This window comes from Melospiza georgiana, chromosome 10, assembly GCF_028018845.1.
Source record: "Melospiza georgiana isolate bMelGeo1 chromosome 10, bMelGeo1.pri, whole genome shotgun sequence".
NCBI lineage: Eukaryota > Metazoa > Chordata > Aves > Passeriformes > Passerellidae > Melospiza > Melospiza georgiana.
This window is the reverse complement of record NC_080439.1, coordinates 12,461,747-12,488,984: the sequence shown is the minus strand read 5'-3', so window position 1 is coordinate 12,488,984 and position 27,238 is coordinate 12,461,747. Positions and strand designations below refer to the sequence as shown.

Genomic DNA, 27,238 nt, shown 5'->3' with positions numbered 1-27,238 from the left:
CACAGTTGTGCTTCATAAGTGAAAGACTGAGGAAAAGACTAAGCTGATTTCCTGGAATTAAGTCATTAAACACCTCAGCAAGACCTTCAGGTCTGCTTTGGGTTCAAAATTCCAGCAGTAGGTTCAGTGTCCTCACCAGCTGCAATAACAGCCAGCAGCACTTAGATTAACAGAGACAGAAGCTCATGGACCCTTGAGTAGAAAAGGCTCTTCTGTTGTAAGGAAAAGAAACAGACTGAAGTTTCATCAAAGAACGCAGCACTTTGCAGAGGAATGTTCTTTGGTCTACCAGAAACAGTGAAAAACAGTATCTTCAGATAGAGAACTCAAGGGAACTGTAGCTAAATGAAACACAACTCAGAAAATCTACTCAAAAGTACAGACAGCCCACAAACCTTGTCAAGGGTCTTTAAAAGACAGAGAGATGTCTGGCATCTGAGAAAAACTTCCATGACTTTTTTTTCAGAATACTTGAGTTGGAAGAGAAAGGTTCCCAGAAGCAGCTGCTGGAGCTTGAGGTACATGACAGGGTCAGGAAAATGGCTTTTCTCAGTATAAGGATAGAAATACACTTCCCACAAAGGATGGGATACTGGGCTGCACAAAATGCCAACATCTCTCAAATCACCCTTAGAGAGAGAGCAAACAGAGAGAAACTCTGGAGGGAGGATGGTAATGGGACAAAAGGAGCCTACATGTGTGACCAGGCCATTTATCTCTGGTAATGGATGTGACACCAAGTCACGCTTCCTGAGAAATTAGGGACTCATGGCAAGATGGCAGAGGACATCCTCATGGCAGTCATGAGGGATTACCCTTGACAGAACCTCCCTGATCTGTCCAGCCACTGGACATGCTGAGAAGGAATTCTTGAAGAAGGCACTCTCTTATGGATCTGTGTTATCATGCACTTGCCTTCAATGAACTGAGCCTCCAGCTCATCCACCATTTGAGAGAAATGAATATCTCTGCATGACAAGAGGTCCAACAACCAACAGCCACCTCTGCCACTGTCGTCGATTTATTAACACTGGGCAAGATACTAGGAATCAGCTCCTTCTCTACCTTCCCCCCCTCAAACTTTCTACAGTTTTTGTGTTTGACCCCACAAAAGATTAACAAAGCAAATATTCCAATGATTGAGTCAAGGTGCACCAGAAAGAGATGAGATACTTCAAGGTTTGTCACATCCCCATCCACAGCAGTGCAACTGCATTACTGCAACATTACCAGGAACATTAGGTAAAAATCAGATTTCTCTTTTCCAAAAAAATATGAATTCCAGGTGAAATATATGAAAAGACCAGTCATATGGAGAGAAAACGGGAAGTCTACTTTCCAAGAAAACAGTGGGAAAGGTTATTGAACAAACTAGATACAGTAAGGGAAAACGGCTGCTCTCTAACCATAAAATATATGAGTAGAAAACAGGGGAAGAATCAGTGGAGGCTGAAAATTAGATATGTCAAAGAATGGAGCCTTCCAGAGCATACCTCTAATAATACAGTGGAGATTAAACCTAATTAGCTCCAAATTGTAATTCAATAAGCTTACAAATAGATTTTAAGATACTGTAGCTATTGCCAATAAATGATGGGCTTATAAGGTACTTCAGTCTTTGTTGTGCTGCACTTTAGTTTGTTGTTCTTTACATACTGTTGTCAATTACATCTGTCAGTCCCAAAGTGTTCCTTTCTTTCATATGAAGTAGTACCTAAACAGATCAGTGCTACATATCAATTGCATATATCTAATGGCAGGAAACAAAGCAGTACCTAAAATAAGTCTCCCCTAGAACCATTTTATGTGACAACATGAGTAAAACTGGTAATCCAGAAATGTCAGTCTATTCAGTCTAGAAATATGCAGTTATATCATTATCTTCCATTTTCCAGCCACTAAATGGTAATAACCCTCTTAAGTATACTCAACTCAAATATTTCTTTACATTGTAGTTCAACCCTGAACTTTCTGGATTTGTATGTTTGACTTTGAAAATACTCTTGTCAGTAGTACCCTTATGTCAAAAAGAAATTCTTGTACCTACTTTTCAATACAGCATTCACTGTTTTTCCATTCAAATTATCAGTTATTATGTCAAAACTGAAGCCATACTTCAAATAAGTTAACATGGAATTTTTTAACACATTCACAGGAAGGCACCAGAGCAAGAACTCCTCCCAGTTCAGTTTATTCAAGTATATGCAAGTTCAAGCAAAACCAGGAAAATGGGAAAAACATCAGAGCATCACCAACCTCTTAGTTTACAGGACACTGAACACCCTCAGAGTGCACTGCTTTTTACTCTTCACACCCCAAGAGCATAAGATACTTGTGCTCTCCCCTTTTACTCACCAGCAAGTGATGACTAACACTGAGTCTCTAGGACTGGGCCATGACAGCCACAAAAACCCACCTAGAGCCCTGCTGCTGCTGTCTTTTCAGTATACAAGCTATAGGATGTTTTTCTGTATAGTATATAATTTTCCTCATTAATCAACTTATATCAGATTTTTGCCTCATATAATTTTTTAAGCTTGCAAAAGTTAAAATACTAAAAATGAAATATGTTAATGCCTTAAAGGGAAAATTAATTAAATCAGAAAGATAAGATGAACTTACAGTTTGTGATGTCAGGAGGGGCATAACTGTCATTCATGAACATGCTGGTGGGTTTTGCAACCTTCAGATAAACAAAGTCAGATGTGTTTTTTAAGGCAGTCACTGCTTCTTCATGAGTAACTTCTTCTAAGCAAACACTGTTGACCTGAAGAGAAAAACAAACATTCTGAACCCAGAAAAATGTACAGTTTCCATTGGACACTCACTGAAGGCTGTTGGAACAGGCATTGAGAGTCTTTATTAGGATTCACATGCCCCAGACATATCTGGTACCATGAAATTATATAAGTTTCCTATAAGTTTTCTAAAAGCCTTTTGTTGATATCTTTTTAATAGATTTTCATTCCTACCACTCTTGAAGACTGAAAAGTCATTTTGCATTATTTGGTAATTGCAGTACAACTTAAACACAAAGTTACATTCTGCAATGTATGGCTATGGCTCTCATTTTTCTATCAGGACAAAAGAACTGTGGATTGAATTTCAGGAAGTTGAAGAGATTTTTTTACTTTGTGTATAGAAAAATTCAACTTTGAAGCTATTTTAAGCTTTTTAAAAAATAACAACCCCATTCAAAAGCATGACAAACACTGAAATGCAACATAAGCAGCAGCTTGACTACAGGCTGGCTAAAGGCTGGCCAGCCACCAGTACAAGGAGTTCCATTCCATTCTTCTATTTTCAGAAAAGAAACAATTCCATTGTATGTTTGTCTACAATTCTGTCACTCAGATCCCAGAAAAATAATAGCAGGCATCAGAAATAAATATGCTGATTTATACAGGTTTTGCATGGAACATTGGGCTGAGGAATAGATTTCAGATTTCCTGATGGGATGGTGTTGAATGATGCAGATTTAATTTTATCACTGATTTCCAGGCAGCTTAACCACAAATTGAATCATGCCCCTATTGAGCCTAAAAGTGAATGACTATTAAAAAAATGCAGCTCTTACTTACAGCTAAAAGTTTGTCTCCAATCTGAAGTTTGCCATCTTTATGTGCTGCCCCACCTTCAATGATTTTGGTTACATAAATGCTGTTGTCCCCAGGTATATGCTGATTTCCTACACCACCAGCAATACTGAAACCAAGACCTGCTTGAAGATAAAGGCATTACTCAAGAAACCTTTTTTGCAATCATTGGATTTAAATTCCTACATAAATAATAACACTCCTTATGTAACATGAATATATACAATCAGGGTCTGGCTGAAGTAATTCTGATGCCTTTTCAAGTGAACTCCATAATTTTCTCGAAAATAAAGCTCTAGAGAAGATATAACACATACACAATTCTGAAAACCAAAATCTAGATAATTTACTTCATGCTTTGTGAAGTATGGGCACAGCAGAGCTGTAAGCATCATCATGCTATAGCATCTATATATTTATAGTCATATTGCCCAGTAATTGATTTCCCTAAATTATTTTTAATCTCACAAACATCCTTACTAGGTAATCCAAATAAGTATTTTACTCCAATTTCAATGTACTTAAAAATTACTAGATACAACCAGAAACATTTTTCATCATTTAAAAGAAAACTTGGCATTCTACAAGAACAATTTCAATTCTATCCTTATGAAACAGATACTTTAGATTTCCAACGTACCTTTGGGGCCTTTCACAAGTTTGATTTCCACTATTTTTTCTGTGACTGGTTTTCTCCTTTTGACATACAATCGTACAATGGATCCTGCTTCTTTCAGTGCCTCCACGGCTTTGCTGTGTGTCACATCCCGAACATCCACCTCGTTTACTCTCAGGATACAATCATTGACCCTGGAGACAGCAACAGTCATGCTCAGCTGTTGTGTTACAACACAGTGCACACATCAGGAGCCTAATATTGTATCGATAATACACTAACATACATGTTAAGGCATTAAAACACAGACATTTATCTCCAAAGTTCTACTCATTCAAGACAATGCTCTGAAATTAATTATTAGTGCTTAAAAATAAACCAAGGATCACTAGGAAATATTTAAGAGGAATATTTAATTCATGGCTGAAGAGGGCACCTTATTATATGTACCTTATTTTGACAGTGTTTTTAACAGATGTCTGCGAAAATTACCTTTTGTTTACGGCTATAAAACAGAATCTAAAAAACCAAAACCTAGAAGGCACACAATGCAAACATACTAGTTTGAAGCCATGATATGAACAAGTCAATCTTGTTTTTCACAAGCAGTTTAAGTGCTGGCCTTCCAGTCCATTTAACATGCTGCTGCAGTAACTCTGAGCCCTCATTACACTAAGTGCAATGCCAGGCCCACCTGTCACCGTGTCCTGCCAGATGTACCTCTGACAATGGCCAACAAGCTAAAATGAAGCCTTGAACTAAGCTCATTAGGACTAAAACCCATAATACAGCAGGTATTTGCACATGAAATGATGGGCCAAGTTCTTGGCAACACAAGAGGAAAAAAAATTGTCCTACAAACAATGTGGATGGCTATCTTTGAAAAATTAGGACACTGAATTATTACCAAGCATAAAAAAGGGTTGCTAATAAACTCAACTACCTTGTGGATCAGAAAATCCACATATGGAAAACCAAGAGCTACCTTTTTCTTGAATTAAGGACTATGAAACATATGGCATAATAAATTTATACCACAGAATAGAAAAATTTCATTTAATTTTCCTAAACTGCAGATATTACTACTTTGGGAGACACAAATTGATCCACTCAAACATTTGTCATTATTTACAAAACACTTCCGTAAAGAAAACCTATTTAACATTTAATGCAGGAGGATAAAACTATTAAAACAGAAAATTTTCTATTCACTTTTTAAAATACAGTAACAGCACTTAGTAACCCAAGACAGAAATCCATCCTACCGTAATCTTCCATCCTGTGCAGCTGCACCTCCAGCTATAATTTTTGTAATGAAAATACTGGCATCATCCCCAATATGTGGGTTATCTGTACCACCTGCAATGCTAAAGCCAAGTCCTGAATTTCCCTAAAGATAGAAAAGGAAAAATATTTATTGGGGAAAAGGTATTCTGGTGTATTTGATACACTATAGAACCAAATCTACATCATTTTCATTGAAAAGAAAAATATTTAAGGACAAATTAAGCAGTATGCTACATATATAACTTATTTATATGAAAATAAGTATAATTACAACTTACATACATGTAAGGAGAACATAAGTCACTGTATAACTGTGACAGTTCCAGCCCCACAGCTTTCTCACTGAACTTGATAAATTACATAAAATTTTCTATCTCTAAAGTGCTAGATATTTCAGATTACTCATACAAATATTTGCTCCTCATTAAATTATTAGTGACACATTTTTCCCAGAAAAAAGCCTTTAAATAGCTTGTGCCCCACCTCTAATATAGTCCCACAGATGCAGAGATTCAGACTGACATTTTTCTCTTCGAGGATTACTTGCCCTTACCATCAACTGCAAGACCTCTTCACCCTCTCAGTAACCACCAGAACTGCACAGGTCTAAAACAATTTCTTTCTGTCTTTTTCTGTCTTTTTGTTAACAGTGCACCTCAAGTGAACTGAGCTAGATCTCAACGTAGAAAACCTAACAAAGAAATGCATGTGACAAGATGTCACTTGTAATCTCAATATAAACTTAATAGTATGTAAATAAAAGCCTATGAGAAAAATAGCAATACAGGAGATTAAATCAGAATCTGTGTTGTTAGTCTCTACAAGCCTAGGTAGCAACATTAAATGCAGGATGACTTAGAAGAGATCATTCCCCCATTTTACTCTCAATCGACATGGATATTAATAAAACTTTCAATTCCTGCTTAGCAACTGAATATACTTTTTTTTTAAATAAGGGTAAATAATCTACCTAAAATAAAAAGAGTAAGAATTAGTTTGGATTGCCATTTTTCATATTAAAGTATCATAAATTCCATTTCAAACAGAGTACAGAGGACATTTAGCATGTTACCCTTTCAAGAGTAATTTCTTCATACTCGTAATCTGCATCAGTGCCATTGACCTATTAAAAAAAAAAGAGAAATGAGACTCAAAGAGAATCCTACACTTTACACAACCCATTTTGCTTTGTTGGAACTTCACTCCCATCAAATCTCAGCTGATTCACAGTGACCACTGGGCTCAGAGGGGACATGTGATTTTCACACCACTCTGTATTTATGAATCAGACGATCTTTTTGTACAAGTTTAAAAGGTGCCTGTTCAGAGAGCAGACTGTTCCACACAACTACTGTAGGGCACAGGCCCTCTGCTTCTGACTGCCAGAAAGAAAAAATGCTCTGGAGATCCTCAGATGTTCCTCAGGCTACACAGCAACTTGAAACCGAGAATAAAGAAAGAGAATGTGGGATAGAGAAGAATTGTAAGGAAGAACAGAGCAGCATTTTCCTCTTATTGTTCCACACTGAGCAGAGAAAAATCAAAGATGGATGCTTTATATCATCTTCTCATGAGAAACAGGCAAGATCCTTCTAAAGCAATATTTAACAACTGTTTATGCTACTATTTATCATGTCACATACATATTAAAGTTCAGCAATTTAAAATAGGGACAAAAAGAGTAAAAGAGTTTAGAAGAATACTTTATAAAGCTTGATGAAAAACTGAAATCCTAGAAAGAAGCCTTGTCATCCTCCAGTTAGAAAGGATACCCACGTTCTTTGCTACCTACAGAATAAGGAAAGAACCAAATACCAGAAGCAAAAAAATATCAAAACTAACCAAAATCAATTAAATAACAAATTCTCAATCATATTTATATATTCAAGAGTAAGTTTTTTTCCAAGATATCTTGGAATTCAAATTCTTTCCTCCACAGTTACCTACAGCAGCTACAGACAACTCCATATTCCTAGCCTTTTAGGATGAAATATTGAACAAGGTACTATATAGCATTTATACTATTACTTTACAAAGGACCTTGCCTACCCTTAAGATATAGAATATCTGGAAAGACTTCTCTAGTCATAACACACTAAAGATAAAAAACATATATAGAAGAAAGCATTTTATAATCTGACCATTTCCTAGTAGAGACTTTAAAAAGGGAATTTAATTCACCCCAAATAAAATTAAGATCAAGCTACTTCCTTCCTCCTATGTTTATTGAACATATTTAAATGCTCCAAAAGCTGGCAATGCCATGACTTCCACAGGCTGTCTAATATCAAGCTCTTTTATCTCTCACTCCCTAATTATATTCCCCTGACAACAGAAACCATATCCATTCCACACATAACAGATTATCATCTTTGCAAAGTACCTCAAAAATGATTATGTCCTTAGCAGTTTGTTCAGTGGAAAAGATACAGTGGTTTTAACACATGATATTTCTCTATTAAAAAGGGATGAGGTCCTGACCTTCTGAATCCATGAAACTGGATCTATTGCTATACCAACACAAAAGAAGCCACTGTGATCAAGAAGTTTTGATGGTAGCTTAGTCCTTGAGCTATTATCTACAGGAATGACAACATGTGCTAACTGAAGCAGTCATCCAGCATTACACTACCTGCAAAAGGGTCATAATGATTGATCAGTGTGCAGTGCTCTTTTCTTTTTTATTAAATAAATAACAAGGATGATTAATCATTTCCCTATTCATTGCCATTACACAAAACAAAGCTGATCCTAATATATTTAAGCAGTCTCTTATTTCCATGTACAAAGGTCTTTAATCCAATTTAAAATATCTTCTACATAAACAGGAGTAAACAAAAGCCTCCATCATTTTATCTTCTCCTTTAGCTTAGTTCTATACTCTCTCTTTTTTTGAAAAATTACCTTTGAATTTATTCATCTAACAAACCAAACATTAGCAGAGACAGGAGCAAGAATATATCACATGATAAAAATCACCGACCCAGCCTATCTTTTCCAAGTTTTAAAGGGATCTCACACCCACTAAGCTAAGCTTTATTTCCAGGGCCTTCCCCTAGATAGAAGACTTCATAAGTAAATGTTGTAATTATGCCTGACAAATGAACAGTTCAGCCTCCACATAACTACACTTATTACCTTAATATTTCAAACAGAACCAACTCATTTTTATGAATATTTATAGCACTAAAACCTTAAGTATAGCCGCTGCATGAAGAAATGTTTTTATGAGAAGTGCAACAGAAATGGCACATTAAATATTAAGTATCTGCCTGCACAGTTGAAGAAACAGATTGTTCTCTGAACACTGAACCTCTGGGATCTCAGTTGTGTTTTGCACTGCCATACACTGAAACACAGAAAAATTCCCACCTGAAATCTGCAACATTTTTTTTTCATGAAACAGCTATTTAAGGAGTTTAAATAACCATCATGAGAGCTGACAAAATCAAGCACGATCAGAGAGATAAAATAGGTCTTTTTAAACAGCAACAACAAGTGTACCCAATTACATTCATAAAACATGATTTAAAGTTAGAATTGAAAGCAAGTGTAGACTTACATATGTTGAAGTCTCCAAAGAATCTGTATTCACCAGCACTGGAGGGGGATTTGCCTTTAAAAATGAAACATAAAAAAAATGAACAGCATAAGAAAATGTAAAATTGATAATTTTACAGCATTTAACTTGCTGGCTTTCTCAAAGTTCTGTTAAAAGGCAGCCTGACCTTGAGAATCTCAAAACTGACCTTCTAAAACACTTGTTACTATCCTGGACAAATTGCTTCCCTGACATAAACCCACACCGTTAGGGAAGTCTGAGATCATAGTTAATATCTAAGTTCTGACATTTATTACCTTGTTTTTCAAAAGAAAACCTGAGTCATGCTACCATTTGACATGATGCCAGTTGCCCCAGTACTTGAGGTATGATATGCAGAGGTTGTTTTACCACTCAGTATCTCAAAACCAATTTTCAGTGGATTCGATTTCCCTTTCTTCCCATCAGGAACAGTGAACCACCCCCTTCAAAAACTGCTAAATGGAAAACTGCAGAAATGCAACTTAAGCAAGAAAGGACCTACAGAACTGACTTGCAAAAGCAAACCCACAGCAGGCATTCATTTACCCCACAGCACCAGGGGCTTCCATCAGAAAATTGTTAAGGATTAACAAGCATAAGCAGCCAGAGATTATTGCCACAGAAAGCTGAAATAATATTAGCATTTTTACAAGCCAGGAACCAGCAGAGTAAGTTTACAGTTTTGGTCTCATACACTGAGAATTTTTCTGTGAAAAATGTGGTTTCAACAAAAAGAAAATCCATAGGATCTGATGGTATTTTTCTGAAATTTTCCAAATAAACAGATTTCCCAATTATCCATCAACTATCTGCTTTTAAAATAGGCAGCATCTAGCCTGCTCTAGGAACATCAGCCAAACAAACAGTGTCCAGATATATTCCAGACTCCAAATACTGTTAATTATTAAGTTCAGTGGCACTAAACAAAGTTAATCTCCTTACTGCTTCAATGAATCTGAGGGGGTTTTTATTATGTATAAAAATACATTATCGTTAAAATTATGACATTCGTTTTTTTAATCTCCTAGGGGTGTGTGTGCATGTAAATAAATTTAGGGATAGTTTAATAGGCTGCAAAAGAAGCCAGCATTAAAGTCATGCAAAGGTAAAGTTAAGACCTGCAAAAACATGACAATTGCATTAACCTATTCGTATTCTGCATTTTTGTTTCATTACTATGACAGCAACATACTTCTGAAGAATTTATGATTTTTAAAAGCTCCTAAACCTAGGAAGTGATGACTCAGAAGTGCCTTTGAAAAGGCTGAGATGAATAATCTCCCATCATTAGACAGGAGCCATCAATCTGCTATCAAGTGTCACAAATTAAGCCTGTGTGATTTAATAAGTACTAAAATCAGGTGGGACTTACACACGTTAACAAAGCAGACAATTAAAAGTAAGAGGAAACAAAAAGGATGACACATATGACTGTCAATATGCAATCAAAAGCCTTTCTCACCCAGCAGTTCTCTCAAAAGAAGCATTGGCACATTTCATGCAGTAAAGACATTAAGCACTAGTTATTAATGTCACAATAAAAATCTCTGTCAAAACAACACTATCCTTCACAACCATTTTTTGCCACTAAGTTAAATTTCCTTTTCTGCTTCTTATTCAAGTGCAGGTTCCATTAAAATAGGAGTAAATTAAAATTAAGATCCTGTACTAAAAATCCCAACCTATTATTCATCACTATAATTTATTGTTAAGGTTACAATAAATATAACCATATGGTTTAATAAAAACATATGTTTTTATGGTTTTACTCAGAAGAAAGCAAGGTTGAACTGCTCAGTCATGTTCTTTTCACTCCATTTTGGAATGTATTTTTATTTAATATTAGGATTCTGTAACATCCAATTATATTCAACATATACAGCGCCAGTGAAAGCTGGTTCCCCATGATTTTTATTCTTGAGGCAGACAAGTGTTCTTATTTTCATATTCAAAAAAAAAAGACGACTAAAAGCAAAGTTGCTGTTAGTAGGTGAGCTTTGGTAAACAGTATGTTTGATATACAAATCAGCTAACCAATGTAAAACCCCTTCTGTAAGTTAAGTGATTGTTCCTAACACTCCTATATTTATCAAGCAGCAGCCATTTACCAAATTTACCATCTTTTTCAATGATGAATGAAAAAAGCTTTGCCAGGCTTTCCAAAGGTACTATCTGGACATGGTTGCACTGGCCTGTCAAATCTTGATGCGGACAGAATCCCCCTATTAGAAGGGAGTATTTCTAAAACTAATCAAATTTCTGGTCTTCCTGGTGGAAGAAGTACAGGTGAGAGATTCAAATAAACACACATCTACTGGAAATTGCACTATAAAACAGGAAACTGCAAAAAGTTTTGCTAATTATAGATTATGCTAAAAATAAAAACTCAGCAAAGACAAAGATTACCACCTGTTGCAAGGTTAGTCAAGTAGCCCGAAAGTAAAAATTAAGAAAAAAAATACTGACTTCCATACTACAAAAATTTTCAAGTAATATTCTGGATAGCTTAATTTCCTTTTAAAGTTAATAAACATCTGTCATCAAACAATCCCAAAAATTAATCCATCTTTTCAGATGGGGTGGACTCATCATTTCAGATTTCTGCACTGAAAGTTACAGTAAAGTTACAAAAAAACAGAATGACAATCTATTTGCAGAAATGTAACTGCTGGCTATCTGGGTTGTTGCATGGCTTGCCATGCTGTGGTCACATATTCCAAATTACATGGGAAATACCAACATTAACTCATGTTACTGCCCTCACTTTTCTTGGGTTTGGTTTCTGTTTTGGGGGCTGTTTGAACATTATGGGACCTAAAAGACGAAGGCTCAGAAGGGAAACATTTTTCAAGTCAAATATGTTAGGAATGGCGAGGTAAAATATCTCTTTTATATTCTAAATGTCCCCCAAAACAGTAATACCAATAAATGGGTGCAGAACATGAGAAACACCATGCAAGTGCAACCAAAGAAAGACATGTATGAAGTATTCAGAGGAGATGAGAAAACATTTTCTTTAGAAACAAATCAAGCAATAATGCTTTAGTACAGATGCAATGGCCATGAAGTTACTATATGAACGCAAAATATCCCACTGGTCCTTTCCATTCTTGTGGTTATTTTTTCTTTAGTTTTATCACAACTAACTAGTCACTTCTATATGAAAATATAAATATTTTAATGTACTAAAAGCTGTCATAAAATGAACAAAAGTTAGGGCGAAATTATAGGTATTTCACAGTTCACCTCAAAACAGTGCGGAATAGCAAAAGGCGTATTTCAGCAAAGCAACAAAACAAATTAAAAAATAAAAGTTGAACACGTTTAATAAAACAGAACAAAACAGAATAAAAACCTGTGGTATGGTGGATGGGATGGTCTCAGCAGGGACTGGTGGGACAGGGATCACAGGGACAATGGGAGAAGAGGAAGGAACAGCTTCTGTGGGCTAAAAATCACCAACAAAATGTCAAAAATAAGGAAAACTAGAAAAACAGTTTCAAACAAACAAGACTCAAATGTAACAGCATAAACAACTATGAACTAGCACATACATGGATTTGGAGCCTAACTGGAATGCAGAACAGCCCCTATGAACCACACAGCTCATGGCACACATTCCCAGCACTGCACTGATGGTGAGGAACCACAGGAGCTGGACATGCCCAGGTGGGTCATATCACACACCAAGGCACTCTCCCTGCAGCACTGAGACTTTGGGGTCCAACACAAAACCTGCTCAGGTCAATGAACAGACTCAGGCTTTCTGTGGGCTGGTTTCACAACAGAATCCCCTCACCAATATACAACAGAGTGCAAAAGCAGGGAAATGGGCTGAAATTAATAGCACTCAACAAAGCTAATATTCCTCTTTGATAAAGAGGAAAAATCAGAAGTACTTTATGGTTTCTAAACTTAGCAAAAATCAAAGAAAACCTTTTAGACAAAAGGGTGGAAGGTGCTAAAACAGCTTCAATTTCTCTCTCACAGATCTTCACAGAGGTTTACCAAACATCTGCAGACTAGGACAATTTTGGTCTTAAGAATCTTCATTAAAATAATAACCAGGGAACCTAGTGACAATTAAGCTGCAAAGGAGTAAGATTCCAAACAGCATTTTGAGCAAAACATTGACTCAAATGTCTTTGAGATGTTCACATACTGGTTGTCAACAAGCTGTCAGCAACACAAACTGCTGGCAACTATCATCAACATTACAAGCTGAACAGCAGATCAAAGCTCTTGCATTTTAGATGTTCCAAGACATTCTTGTGATCATTAAAAATAATGAAGCATAATGACAAAAGAAAATACTAAATCCCAAAAGTGAACAAAAACCCCAGAACATAAGAGTATTAAAACATTTTAAAAGTTTGAGATACCTTAAAATACAAAGCAGCATACATCAACAGCAGCCAGCAAATTAAACAGTAATGGCAAATAATGCTAATTGCATTAAGAGACCAAGAACAGCAACACATATTAAATGTACATATGGTATTTCTACAGGGTTTTTTCAGCTCAAAGTCAATCCTTCCAAAATGAAAGCTGCTGAAAAACATTGCAATTACTGAAAGATGCAAGAACAAAATATGTTTGGTATCTTGAGAGTTAATCCTAATGTCATTAAAGCATTCTTACATCTAAAGACTAAAGGACAATATTTCAAGTGCTTAAAAAGAGGACGGTAGGGGAGAATCTAAATTGATCTGGAAAAATATTAATATGCCTTTTGCAAAGGATGCAGGAAATGCTCAGTGCAATAAACCTGTGTCTCCTGAAAGAACAACCCAGGCTTCAGATGACAAATCAAAGTAAACAGCTCAAGCACCAATTTGGCCCTACCCATACAAAATATGAGACACCCCTTTAAGTCTGCCTTGTTCCAAAGTAAGTAGTTTTTTGTGTTTAACCCACAGCAAGTCCTTCAGTGAGGAAATACCAACTAATATGTAGGTATATCACAGCACCATACACATCCTCAAGGAGACCAACTAAGCCAACAAATTCTGTAAAATTCAGCAAATTCTCTTCTTAGGAAACAACAAAAAGATACACTTTGGAGAGCAAAAATCAAGTCAACTAAACTTTCAAGAAATTACTGTAAACCCCCTTATTGTATAAAGTACAGCAACCTTCACTAGAAAACACGAGAACAAGTATTCCTTTGCCAATCTGATTTCAATAATTACTACTTTGATTTCTAGCAATAAAATATAAAAGAAAAATTGGTAAGAAAGTCATTAGACACAGCAGGGCTAAAACTACAGAAAGAAAAGAATGCAACATACTTCCGACAGTTTGCACAAAAACGCACATCTCCAAACACACATTGCAACACCTACCTTCCCTACAGAGCAATTGGAGCAGGAGCCATCAGACACCCAACCACTAGCAGCTTTTACTTTTGCTGTGCTTTTTGTAGGGCTCTTTTTTACACTGTCCCGCAGGTTTGTGAATTTCCCCCTGTGTTTGGCAGCCGCTGGCAGCGTGCAGGAGCTGAAAGGCGCGCGAGCGGCCGGTGCCCGCGGCGGGTGCCGCAGCAGCTGCCGTGGCTGCAGAGGAGCAGCTTCGTGTATCTCCAGTCTCGGGCTCCTCATTGCATCAGAGCGCTTGAGTGTTCCCATCTCAACACCATGAGCACTCATCAAAGTCACAACATTGAGAGTCCTTTTTGATAAAAAAAAAAACCAACCAAAAAAACCCCAAATAACCAACCCAAATGGAAAAAAAACAAACCGCCAAATACCCAACCAAAAACACCCAGCCAAACTATGGAGGGAAAATAAATGAAAATATTTCCGCCTGAGGAAGTTAAAAATATGTTTGCTGGATTATGGTCGTAGGAAGAAGCCCTACATGCTCTGCATTAGCTAGGTCTGCATGTTGTGTGCTCTCTCACTCTATTTAAAGAGCACCATTGAACCACCACACACCAGTCAATTTGCTGGCCACAAATAATCAATGCAATGCACAAAATATTGAATAGAAGGCAAAAGTCATCTGACTATTATAAAGAAGCTCCAAAGGTTATTTCTCCCAAAACCTTTTACAATCCCTTAATTTTTTCTCCATTTTACCACCTCAGAACTTTTCCAAGGCTTACATCCACAAAGTTTTTAATCCTTCTGCTGTTCTGAATGCTTCTTGGGGCAGAAAATTAATGAATTTACAAGCAGTTGATGATGGAAAGTATATGAATTGTGAGTGGGCAGATACATTGTACAAGATTTCAACATTAAAATGTCAAAGAAAATAAATTTTTAATACCATCATAATAACAAGAATTACTTTGTGTTAACAACTTCAAGAGCTGTATTTCCTTGAAATGCAGCAGCACCACGAAACCACAACTTTCAGGCACACACTGTTTAAATTTTTTTTTTAATTTAAGATATTTAAATGAACATTTAAATAAATATTTAAATGAGGTTTTTATTATTCATTCAATTTTTAATGCTAAGGATGCATGATCTCTATACTACATTTTTATTCCAATATTCAAAATTAAAAAAGCTCCAAAATTAATCCTTCCCCCATTCCCCCCAAAAAGAGAAAACAGCTTGATTTAATCACGTTGTTGAATATTTAACTTTACCAGCCTATTTTAAATTTTATAAAAGGGGAAGGGTCAAAGGTCATTCCCCAGCATCTATATGAAAATTGGCAGCTAAATACACCTATATTCCCAGCCTTACACAGGAAAGAAGTGGGGTCAAATCAATGGCCACAGTGTTCTCAGCAGGTACCCACAGCCAGCACTGGCACAGCATGCAGCACCTGCTCTTGCCCAGTGGGTCTGTTCTAGGAACATGCTGTGGATCTGAATTTCTGGTGCTGGGTATGATGAGAATGAAGGATACCAGCCCATAGGAAACAACTTGATTAGGTCAGCTGTACTGTATTAAGCTAACATGGAGAGGTTTCATCAGTTCACAGCATTAGAACATGGTTATTCTCCATCTCACATTACACCTTCCTACAGCAATTGTGACTATTTAAATTATGAGACAGCAGAATTTTTACATGCAGAATAAAGGAAGATACATACAGACCTAAGTAAAAACATTTCCAGTTATTTATAGCATGAATACTAAGAGATAAATAGGTACTGACAGATGCTCCTCTAATCACCAAGAGTTGCCATGTCTCATCTTCTATCCAGAAGGGATGCAATCAAGAGCTGCCGAACGTTTCATTACTGCAATATTCATAACGCAGAGACAGAAATGTTCCTGGCCAGTGACAGGAAACCAGAAATGTCTTGGCCATATCAACATTCGCAGACTTGTGCAGGCACACAGCAGGAATGTCTTTGGCCTGTGAAGCATTCAGGAGCTGGAGGACTGGGTCCCCCTAATACATGTGAGCTCAGGCACACACAGGTTGTTATGTTCCAGAAAGCCTGGGAGCCTGTGGGGTTTGATACTGAAGGGCAAAGGCAGAGATGAAGATAAGCATGTTGTCAATGTGCATGAGGGTAAATAGTTCAAAACCAGCACATAATAAGTTTTTCTCCTTTGAGAAATGTCCACAGATGCATTAATACTGAGCAGCTCTGAGGCACACTCGTCAGCCTGCAGGGATTACTGGGATGGAGCTGTCCTGTGTTGAAGGCCCCGTATCAGAATCCTCTTTGGCAAGAGCCTGCTAAATGGCAGATTTTGGAGACCACAAACATTTATTTTCCAGAGACATTCAAGAATGCTTGAGGTTTAGCAGGATGCATTTCTACCATCCATTTTACTTCCATATCAGTACCCAGCATGACATTGCCTAATTACTATTAGACAATATTCATGTCTATTACATTAAAATGCATTAAAGAAGGAGAAGAGAGGCTTGGGGTATAAGGCTTTTGTCTTGCATACATAATAAATCCCAAAATATGCGATGTTCCACATTCAAAAGGAATGTTTTATTCCTGGAGACATCAACTTTGTTGAAAACACATAGACCAAGTAGTGTTTTTGACTAAAACGAAAATAAATTAGCTTTTAAGAGTGCTAAGAAAATTGAGGGCAAGGGGAAGAGATGCTGAATATCACATTCTTGTAAACTCAGCTGTCTGGCTTCCTACATTCTCCTCCAAGCAGGAAAGGGGAAGACAATACAAAAGATGAGGCAAAGGAATTCACATATCTGCTGTGTGCTTTCAGTCCTTTTGATTTCAGTGGCAAGAGAAGGAACATTATGCAGCAGAAAACTGCTAAGAGCATAATTTTTTTTCTGGCAGTCATCATGCCTTTGGTCCCTGAGGTGATATCAGTAAGATATCAACAATTAAAAGAAAACAAAACCTTGAAGGCAATTGTAGTTCCGAAAGCAACAGCCCAAGCACTAAAACACAGTCAAGGAACAAGAGGTACAGGTAAAATACCTCATCCATGCTGCATAGTGTGCCTTGAGACTCTTCAGTGAAAAAGCCCAGGCTGCATTGAAATTTCGGTGGTAAAAATGCCAGTATACAAAGTGACTACAGCATAATCAAAGTGTAGTAATGCTTATATAGAACAACCATGGTATAAACAAAATGAAAACATAATGAAAAAAAAACACAAAAAAAGGAAGAGAAGACAAGAAGAATGTTATTAAAAGAGATTAATCAGATATTTGAGAGACATGGGGATCAGTCTGCCCAATTATATTCACATGTGAGGTAAAGGCAGAGCCTGCCTTGGAGTCACACTGGTAGAATATAAAAACTCTTGCTGATGCCTTGGAAGGCTACCTGGGACAGAGGCTAGATAGTGTTAAAGGAATAAAGCAGATATTTATTAAAAGGCCTTCAAAGGCTACACCTTGGGCAGTACCAGAGCCTGGCTGAGGCTACACCCAAGATGGACGAGGGTCATGAGTTTTCACACTTTTATAAGTTTTGGTCCATTTCCATATTGGGGTTGATTGTCCCATTACAGCTTTAGGTTATGCAGTCCCATCCTCCCAGACTCCTCTCCTCATCTCTCTGTTTGTACTTTTTTGGCCTGAAGCTGTAACAGTGTCCTTTGTTCTCAGGCTGGGAAAGGATTGTTTTGTCTGACTAAACTGTGAAGAGAACTTGCTAATACTTTATATGAAGTTCAGAGTTATACACTAATGCAGTACAAGTCTGAAAAATATGAAAGCTACAACTTAGACATCACTGCAAAGCAGTGGGGACACATCACAAGCCAAAGCCAGAAAATGCAGTTGTGTAACTGAAGCTGCACAGGTTTGGCAGATCACCTCTGACTGCAGAAAGCAAATGTTCTCCACTGACTGCTTTAATTACTAGCATGAGCTGCTCTACTCTAATATCAAGTGCTAAGTGATTTTTCATAACCAGAGAGGGTTCAGGATCAGGTTGTGCTTTCATATTAAATACCAACTCTGAACAATTTGTTGCTAACACAAAGCTGAATCATCAATATTTTATTCTTTAAATTACCGCATCAAATATACAGTGCACACTTTGCAGCAATCTGTTAAAAGTACCAGCAATCTTCTCTAAGTAGCTTTTCTTCAAGAATCATTTTCTTTCCATGTTCTCTACCACCCACTCAACAGCTGAGTAACAACAATACTCATAGAAAGGGAAAATAGTACTAATATTTCACCAGCAATGTCTTCTGCAAAGGTCTTTTTTTAAAGCTTTAATGACCAACTTTCATGACTGCAAAAAGCAATTCTAATAGCCAGAAGAATACTCTAAAAATAATTTTGTACTTCACCCTTCCCACTGCCTTCAAGCAGATACTCCAAAATCAGTAACTTCTGTTAATGTGACTTGACTGATGAAAACAATTCCACATTCATCATCTCTTCTTGAAAGTAGGAAATAAAATATCTTCCAAAGCGCAAAAAAACTTAAAAGTGGTAAGAAACAATTTTGATCCAATACCCAGTGACAAAGCTGACTTTAAAAAGCATAGATTCTTTCTAGAGATATATAGGTTAAGGTCTGCCAGTGCAGTTTTGTATCTTTTCTCTGAACTACAACCTAGAATGCCACAGGACATGTCACTAGTGAAGTGTGCTATTTTCAGAACTTTGCATCCATCTTCCTCAAAATCACAAAAGTCAATACTCATCTCAAAATACCTTCAGGGATTTATAGACTGTTTCATGGAGTCTGACAGTGACAAGAACAGAGCACAACTGCCACTCATCCTCATTCCCAATCCATGCTATCCAAGTGTGCTGCCCAGAGGATCTAACTGAACACACAATTAGCACTAAATTCATGCACCACCTCTGCTCTATTCCTCCCTAAATCAGTGCCAGCCTGTGGCCTTGGCAGGTCCTTACTGCCATGATGTCAGTGACTTGTGCTGTTAAGCTATAAATTTGAGGACATGCATATTTTTCCTGAGTGTATTTCTGCACTACTTTGAACAAAATGTAGCTTCAAGAGCATTTGAAAACGAAACACAACACAAGTACTTTCCTACAGCCCCAGCTTTGGAGTTCCAAAGAAATCAAATCAAAATTACCAAGTTTCACAAGAAATAAAATCATGTAGAACTATCTGAACATGAGCAGTTATGTTTCAAGTCAGGTATTGAAGAATGTAGCTGAATTTTGAGAACTGCACAGGCCTAACTCAGGCCACGCAGGAGTCCTGTCATTGTTGATAAGCCAGTCTAGAGAGCAAAATGTGCTGAATACACAGAATGGGAAGCAGAACTGCCGAACAGGACAATACCATTAACAGAAGAAGAATTCACTGTTACCTGACCAGGGAAATTATAAGTTTAATCAGGATGGCACCAACCCATGGGTGGTTAGGATTAAGCCTTCCCAACATTCTGCACTGATGCAATCATAACTTTGGGTTTCTGATTTGTGTTACTGACTCCTGCCCCTTTCAGGGGCTCGTGTTGTGCCTTGCCAGACAGAGCAAAGACTGATTACCATGGTGTCCCAAGGATGAAGGAATAAAACCCTAGACCTCCACCTGGATGATATCCAGGTCTCTCCAAAGAGAGTTTGGACAGAAAGCACAGCAACAAAGTAGCTGAGTCTGAAGCCTGTCAGGGTCTGCCTACATGAGGAGGGGTAAGTTAGTACACAATGGTTTAACAATAAGATTTTGAGGACAGGTAAGCTCACCTTGGAGCTGTAAATTCAGTTCAAGTACTATAATGAAAATATGAAAAGTTTTTGGATCCCCAAAAGGGAAAGACATACCCACCCAGACCTGGTGGATTAAAAGGTCTAGTCTGAATGCCTGTGATGTTACCTTGGCTCTCACCTTTTTCAGAGTGAACCACCGCTCTTGAAAATCTTATGTCTGTCAGCAGACTATTTTAAAGACTCACCATTAGCATGCTAGATATTCTAAACTGTAGGGGTTATCTGGTTGCTTGATTTTGTGTTGTTGGGTTTTTTTTAACTCAGTCAACAAATTGATTCTCTAACCTAGTTTCCTCCTCAAACCCCACAGCATTTTGCAATGAACTCAAATGAACTTAAAACTCTGAACTAAAAATATAAATAAATAGCTTTGAAGGGGGAAAACAAAGACAGCAGAATATCAGTAAAATCGCAGATGGTGAGGATGACCTGAACTGATTTGAAGACAAACACAGTGTCTATTTACTCTTTCAATTCTTCACTGCAATCTTTATCTACAAAAACAGCCTAGTGAGGAGCAATGTGCACCACGGTTACCCAAGCCAAAATAAAGCAGCAGGGACAGACAGACTCTTACCTGCTGAGGCAGACTGTAGCTAAACTAGAGTTTTGTGTATGAGACAAATGAACAACCACAAGACAGAAATTGGCAACCTGGACCTACAAAACTATCACCAATGCTACCACACAGTATCTTATGGATGTTCAATGAGTAAAACTTTCAAGTGCTAAGAATCTCATGCAAATACAAACAGTCTCAATAGAACAAAAGTTTCAGTAACCAACCTGTTCTCTCTCTGTTAAGATCAAAAACTGGATTCTTGAAGCCTTGCCTTTTTATGTGAAGTATTCAGAAAGACCTTGCTCAAATTCATTTGTCCTGTCACATCTCTCAGGGACTGATTTTAATCTCAGTCATATTCCAGATCCATAACATTAAAAATGTACACAAAGTCAATATTAGCTTTAGTAAAACTAACTTCTGCCTTTTGTTTATCAAATACTCAGCACAAGTCCAATACTGAACCCTTTGCAGCAGGTCAGTCATCTGTATTCATGAAGCATCTCAATACTCTCAGCTCAAAGCAGAATTGCAAGGCTCCTCATTAAATTCATAAGTGCTATTGAGAATGAATTTAATGCATTTAATTTGCAACTTAAAGCAAGGCCTAGAAAGCTCCTTTTAAATAACATCAGCCTTAAGAATAATAGCTTTCATTATAATGCTAATGCATCCACAAAGAAGCCCAAGCAGGGTTTTAGCATCAAAAAGAGCCAAGACAAAGAAAAAACATATTCTAAGACTTTATTATAGAAAGATAATAGCAGCTCTCAGGTGTCAATATTTTAGTTTTTGATATTCACAGTAGAAAGGGTATGCTGTGCTAAGAAACTGAGAGGTGGTAAACTGTTCACTCCTAGGAACATTATTAAATCAAAATACAATGTCAAAGGCTGGGTACTGTTTACATGTTTCTCAGAACACATAATTTGCAATCATTTTTCAATTATTCAGGAAATAAGTAAACCTAGACAGAATGCCTATTCTGTTATTTCTAGTTAATTTAAGTATCAAAGAAGTCCTATACCTATCTAGCTCTGATACTGAAAAGTGATCTCACTCAATACTAGAAACATGTCAATTACCTGTCAAACTATCTCACTACTCTTCTCCAAAAGTTAACAAAACTTAATTAATTGGATTTTTTAAAATTAAGTAACTCTTCAAGAACCATTATTCATAACATATGAAAACTTTGCATGTGAATGTCATCTTAAGTAAAGTACAATCAGCATAAGAAACATTCAGGTTCACTTACTTACAGCACCCCACTGCCCTCAAAGTACTTGAAGGACAGTCTGAAAAGGAGTAGTGAAGTGATCTGAAGCAAGTCAGTGAATCAGAGCTAGTTTACCATTTTAAGATAAGTATTTATTTTTTTATGAAAACTGTATTAATCTGTGAACAATCTATTATCTAAAAATATTTTTAGAATAGATGTTTTTGCCCTAGAACACTAAGCCTGAGCAGAACAGAATTTACCTCACATTAATGAACAGCAAACAGAAAACCACACCAGGAAAGTCATCTATAACAACCCATTAATGGAAATTCATTAGCTTTTAGGACATAAATATCAATTTAAAAAGGGAAACTAATTACTTGATTTACATTCAAACTGGCTTTACACTAAAGCCACACCTTCATTTACAAAAGGCTTTGCACATATCAGTGGCAGAATTGTATCTTGACACATGCTGAATTTTTCACAAACATGCACTGCAATGTTCACTCCAGCCCTGATGGCTTCTTATTGCTACCCACAGCTGCCAGCTCTGCTCCTCAGCTGGTTTCACCCATTCCTACACCATGGAGACCCTGCAAGCTGGGATGGCAAACTCAGCCTTTTGTGCTCATATCAAACTGACCAAAACATCCATTTTGCATGGCACTTCTTTCACTTATTTACCCTGGATAAAAGGAATATTAACTATACTGACCTGAAAAAAGTGAGGAACAATAAATATTGCAAGTAGAAGCTTAAGTTTCTCAGACTATCATAAAATACATGAAACAATGCAAGCGTTTCTTGAGTTATGACTTCACTTCCATTAAGTTTTGGACTAATTGTGACAGCATCCTAGCTTACACAATCATTTCTGCCTATATCATTTAGTTAAGGTAATTAAAGCACCTAATCTATAACACAGTTGAAATTTCAAACTCTTCATTACAAAAAAAGTCTGTAGAAAGCACTAAGACAAGGGGTTTGACTTCTGAATTTATGATTCAGAAAAAGCAAAACAGGATTAATCAGACCCTCAAGAGTCCCAATGATTGCAAGAAAATTCTGCAGTTTCCTTTTTTATAATCTCTAACACCAACAACACTACACAACATATTTCTACTAATGTTTCAATTACTGAAAAAGCACTTAGTTTCCTGAATCCTCAGAACCAGAAGACACCAACCCTTGGCCACACTGTTATAACATTGGTGAGGCCATGAGATGAGTTCTGAGGTTCAGGCTGACTTTGACAAGTGATGCTCCAAAGTTTCCACTCCCAGGCCACTGTCCAAGCTGCTCCTTGCCAAGATGCTCTAACCTGCCCTAGTCCCTGTCTGCAACAGAACAGAAAAGACAAATCTGACTCTTCAATCCAAGGGAAGGCTATTTCCTAAAAAAATACACTGAATTCTCTTTCCAACACTGTCTTGCATTTAAAAGAACTTTGAACAAGATGCAGAAGAACAGCTCCAATAATCCCAACTCTGCTCCCCTCCATTAGGCTACAAACAAGCAGAAGCTGCTCTTTGACTGTTGAATCCTTGCCACTAAAAGAATGCTATCCAAGTTCATGAAAACTCATGGATTCAGCATTATGAAACACACAATTCACTTACAGCTCCTGGAATCCCTGTACTGGAATAGGCAGCAATCTCTGAAAGCTCTCAGAGGAAATATCACAGCTCTTGGCCTGGGTTTACATCCTCCCCAGCCCTCTGCTCTGGCTGCTGCTGGAACCAGGGCACCAGCTTGACAGACATGCCAGTAGTTTTCTTCTGCAGTTTTTCTTTCCCAATAAGCAAAAAAGCAAGTAGAAAATTGTATTTTACAGTACATTCTACTTCATCTGGTTATGGTTTCTGAAGTAAAAGGATAAAAATTGAACACTGCAACAAAGGTAAAAATGAGTAAGTGAAGAAATAGGCTGAAACAAGAGAAAAATTAACACTGAAAACTATGAAAGAAGAAAGTGAACTAACAGATAGGCAAAAACAAATTAAGTGGTCATGCTATAAATATATAACTACTTACTTGCTTTGAATTTCAAGAACCAGAAACCAAAATGTATCTTTTTGTTCTGGTTTCTGAGGCTCAAAGCCAAATTAGCAATTGTCAATTAAATTTTTCAAGTCCTTCATTACTTGAATTTAAGTGACAGCAGTAATGTATAGTATAAAAATTAACACCAGAAAAAACCCAACCTGCCAGCACTCCTGCCATTTCCCAACTGCACCAGAGCACAAGATGAACCATCTGTGGTTCCAAGATGGGCAGCATTGTATCTTGTGTTGTACATAGGAAAAAAACTGTATAGCAAAAAAACACCAAGATTATTTCTAATTCAGAAATGCCTTAGGGCAGCAGCTGGGAATTCACCTGTTACTTGTAGCATTAATCACATTCTCTGAAACTATTAATTTAACCATTAGTCCTTTCCAGATACATTTCAGGATTAATTTCGACACTCTGATCATCTCATGACTGACACATAACTCAGGGGATGAATCTATCAGGTTGCATTTCCTTATGAGACTTGGAGATTTCCAGCTCAGGTGATCATGATTGCTGAGTGACACCTAAAAGACAGAAACTGAGATTCCATTCCCTGCATTTAAATTGCATTTTTGCCAGGCTTCCAAACATCCTCTAGACATTTATTCTCATTCTTTTTTATTTCCTAGTGTAATTTATTCAAAAACATCAAATAGTACAATGCAGTAGAGAGAGAGATAAATTATTCTGATAGCTCCACACAACCAGTAAAAGTTGCTACCCTGGATGAGAGCAAAGGCCCAACTGGTCAAGAGTCTTACCAGCAGAAAAAACTGACAGATGGGCAAGGAGGAATTAGACATATGCCCAGTAATTTTCCCAGAAAACCATCTCAGAACCTGACAGTCAAGAGCTTCCTGAGCCACTCTCTGTAACAGCTCTGTGCCACCTGCTCTTTGCAAATCCATTTAACTCTGCTTTTAAGTAATTTTCTTTTTGAGCCTTCAAAAATAGCATTTTGTCCACAGTGTTTTGTGTCAGTGCCTTTCACAACTTCCAAAGAAATGTTACTGGACAGATTTAAAATTAGATATCAGTTGCAGAATTTCTAGCTGGCAATCCTCATAACTTCATTTCCATTTTATGTCTTTAACATATTTCCCCTCATGCTTTTTCTTCTGGTTTAAGTTATCTATCCTTATAGATAACTAGATTATTCCTCTGGATGCTTTGTTATTCTTTTCCTTTTTACTTATGCTATATCCTTTCTAAGACAAGGAAAACAGAATCCCCCCAAAATTAGAATTATGAATATACTCAAATCATGCTCTATGTTATTTGCTAGTACTTCTTTAATAATACCCAACACTTTATTTACCCTTTTCATTACTGCATGGTACCAAGGTGACATTCTCATACAATCATCAGTGATAACTCCCAAGTCTCTTTCTGGAATTGAAATACTTCATTTGTAGCCTATCATATCCCTTTTATCTCATGGCACCATTAATTTTAACAGACTTTGGTGCAAGAACCATAGTTTTCGAAGACTTCTGTAATTATAAAAACATTCTGATGACCACATGTTCCCATGTAGATTTTGATCTATATGGTCTCTGTTTTCAAATATGTTTGGAAGATCTGCAAGTCCTTATTTTTTCATTACAAAAAGAAACTGACTTAAGAATACCTGTTTATCTCTCTACCTGTTAATTATTTTGTAATAATAGAGAATTTCCCAAAGTTCATACAATAAGGAAATCAGACTGCCTGGGTGCAGCCTAACAAAGTATAGCTTTGCTCCTTTTTAAAAGAGAATTATATGTGCCTCTTCAAAATTTTTGTTCTAGTAACTAAGACAGTTTAAACAAAAGGGGCACACAGAACATAACAGACAATTCAGACAAATTAAATACAAGATTCATCAGAAATCCTGCATAAATGTCATCTCCTATTGATTATGTGTCCCTCTTAACACATTAATCTAATTTCTCCCTCTTAACACATTAATCTAAGTTCTATTGGCACCTGAATTTAATTTTTCGTACAGTAAAATGAGTAATAGGAAATATTCTGAGTTCAAAGCTGGGACTGGCCTAGCTAGTTTGCTACTTGGAGACAGGCATCAACTTTGGCATTCCACACTATCTGGGAACATGATTTTAGGTCTGTACTATCACCACCTTCATCAGCAGTATTCCATGGTCACTTTGCATAGCACTTAATTTAGCATCTAATTACAAGCGCTGCTCTGTAACGAGGCTTAATGTGCTGCATGTCTAAAAAGCTTTTCTGTACACAGAATTCTGTACAGAGAATTTTCCCTGCATTCATCTTTTTAAATTACAGATTTAAATGGGAAATTAAAAGCAGTAGCAAAGAAGTGCAATAAAAGGGGGATTTTAAAAAATATATAAATTGCTTTCAAGCAGTTTACAGCTTTCAAAGAGCACTTTAAAGATATTATATTAGATGATGGATCAGAGATTGTGATGTATTTTGACAATCTCAAGTAGAAAATTTGTCATTATACTTTTTACATAGGAAATTCTAATTTATTACCCTGATTTTTCAACTACATCATGTCCTACTAAGCTTCCAAAATGCTTATTATATTAGTACCAATTTTTAAAATCTTTAAAATTAAGTTTCCTCTCTGACTTGGAATACAGATGCCTTTTTCTACTAAATAAACAAGCTTCTAGTTTCTGAAATCAATCCCCACATATTTATAGTCTGTGACCATATCATCTCCTGACTTTCCTTCAGATGAACTAAGCAGAGGTTCTTGAGTTTTCATTATAAAGCAGGTGCTCCTGAATATCATCTACAGTTATAGAACACTTTTCTGAACACTCCAATCACTTATCATGATTTCAGACTGATTACCCTACACACTACAGAGAGAATCTAGAGTTCCTTCTCTCTCCAATGGGAAAGCTGACTCCCTTCTCACCTGCTACATCACACTGGGTATTCAGATACAGTTAGTTACCTAAGGAAAACAAGTACTATTTACTTAGTAAAATAAATTTGCTTTGAAGTAGAACTGTACCCCAGCAGCACAAGCAATCTTTACTCCCCTCCCTACTTTGTTATGAAAGGCAAACATCACTACCTGGGAGCAATGGAGCACAGGCTCCTCAACTGACTTCTGCAGGCATCAGTCTTAGAGAAACAATTTTAAATAAGCAAATACACACACTGTGATAAAGAGAGCCCTGATAAAGAGAATAGAAGACCAGAAGTCAGCAGACCC

General features: G+C 36.9%; 1 protein-coding gene across 14 annotated transcripts in view; it reads right to left on the bottom strand.

Annotated features, from left to right (window-relative positions):
• DLG1 (discs large MAGUK scaffold protein 1) overlaps window positions 1-27,238 on the bottom strand; it is a 140,650-nt gene that overhangs the window by 42,007 nt on the left and 71,405 nt on the right. For 8 of the 14 annotated variants that reach the window (XM_058031093.1, XM_058031084.1, XM_058031085.1 and 5 more), the window contains 7 exons: window positions 12,438-12,530; window positions 9,062-9,115; window positions 6,572-6,622; window positions 5,478-5,602; window positions 4,237-4,406; window positions 3,582-3,718; window positions 2,623-2,767 (listed from right to left, as the gene is read on the bottom strand). In XM_058031093.1, coding sequence (XP_057887076.1) covers window positions 2,623-2,767; window positions 3,582-3,718; window positions 4,237-4,406; window positions 5,478-5,602; window positions 6,572-6,622; window positions 9,062-9,115; window positions 12,438-12,530 — 775 coding nt within the window. The remainder of the gene's footprint in view (window positions 1-2,622; window positions 2,768-3,581; window positions 3,719-4,236; window positions 4,407-5,477; window positions 5,603-6,571; window positions 6,623-9,061; window positions 9,116-12,437; window positions 12,531-27,238) is intronic. The other 6 variants (XM_058031094.1, XM_058031095.1, XM_058031087.1 and 3 more) reach the window with 1 other exon arrangement.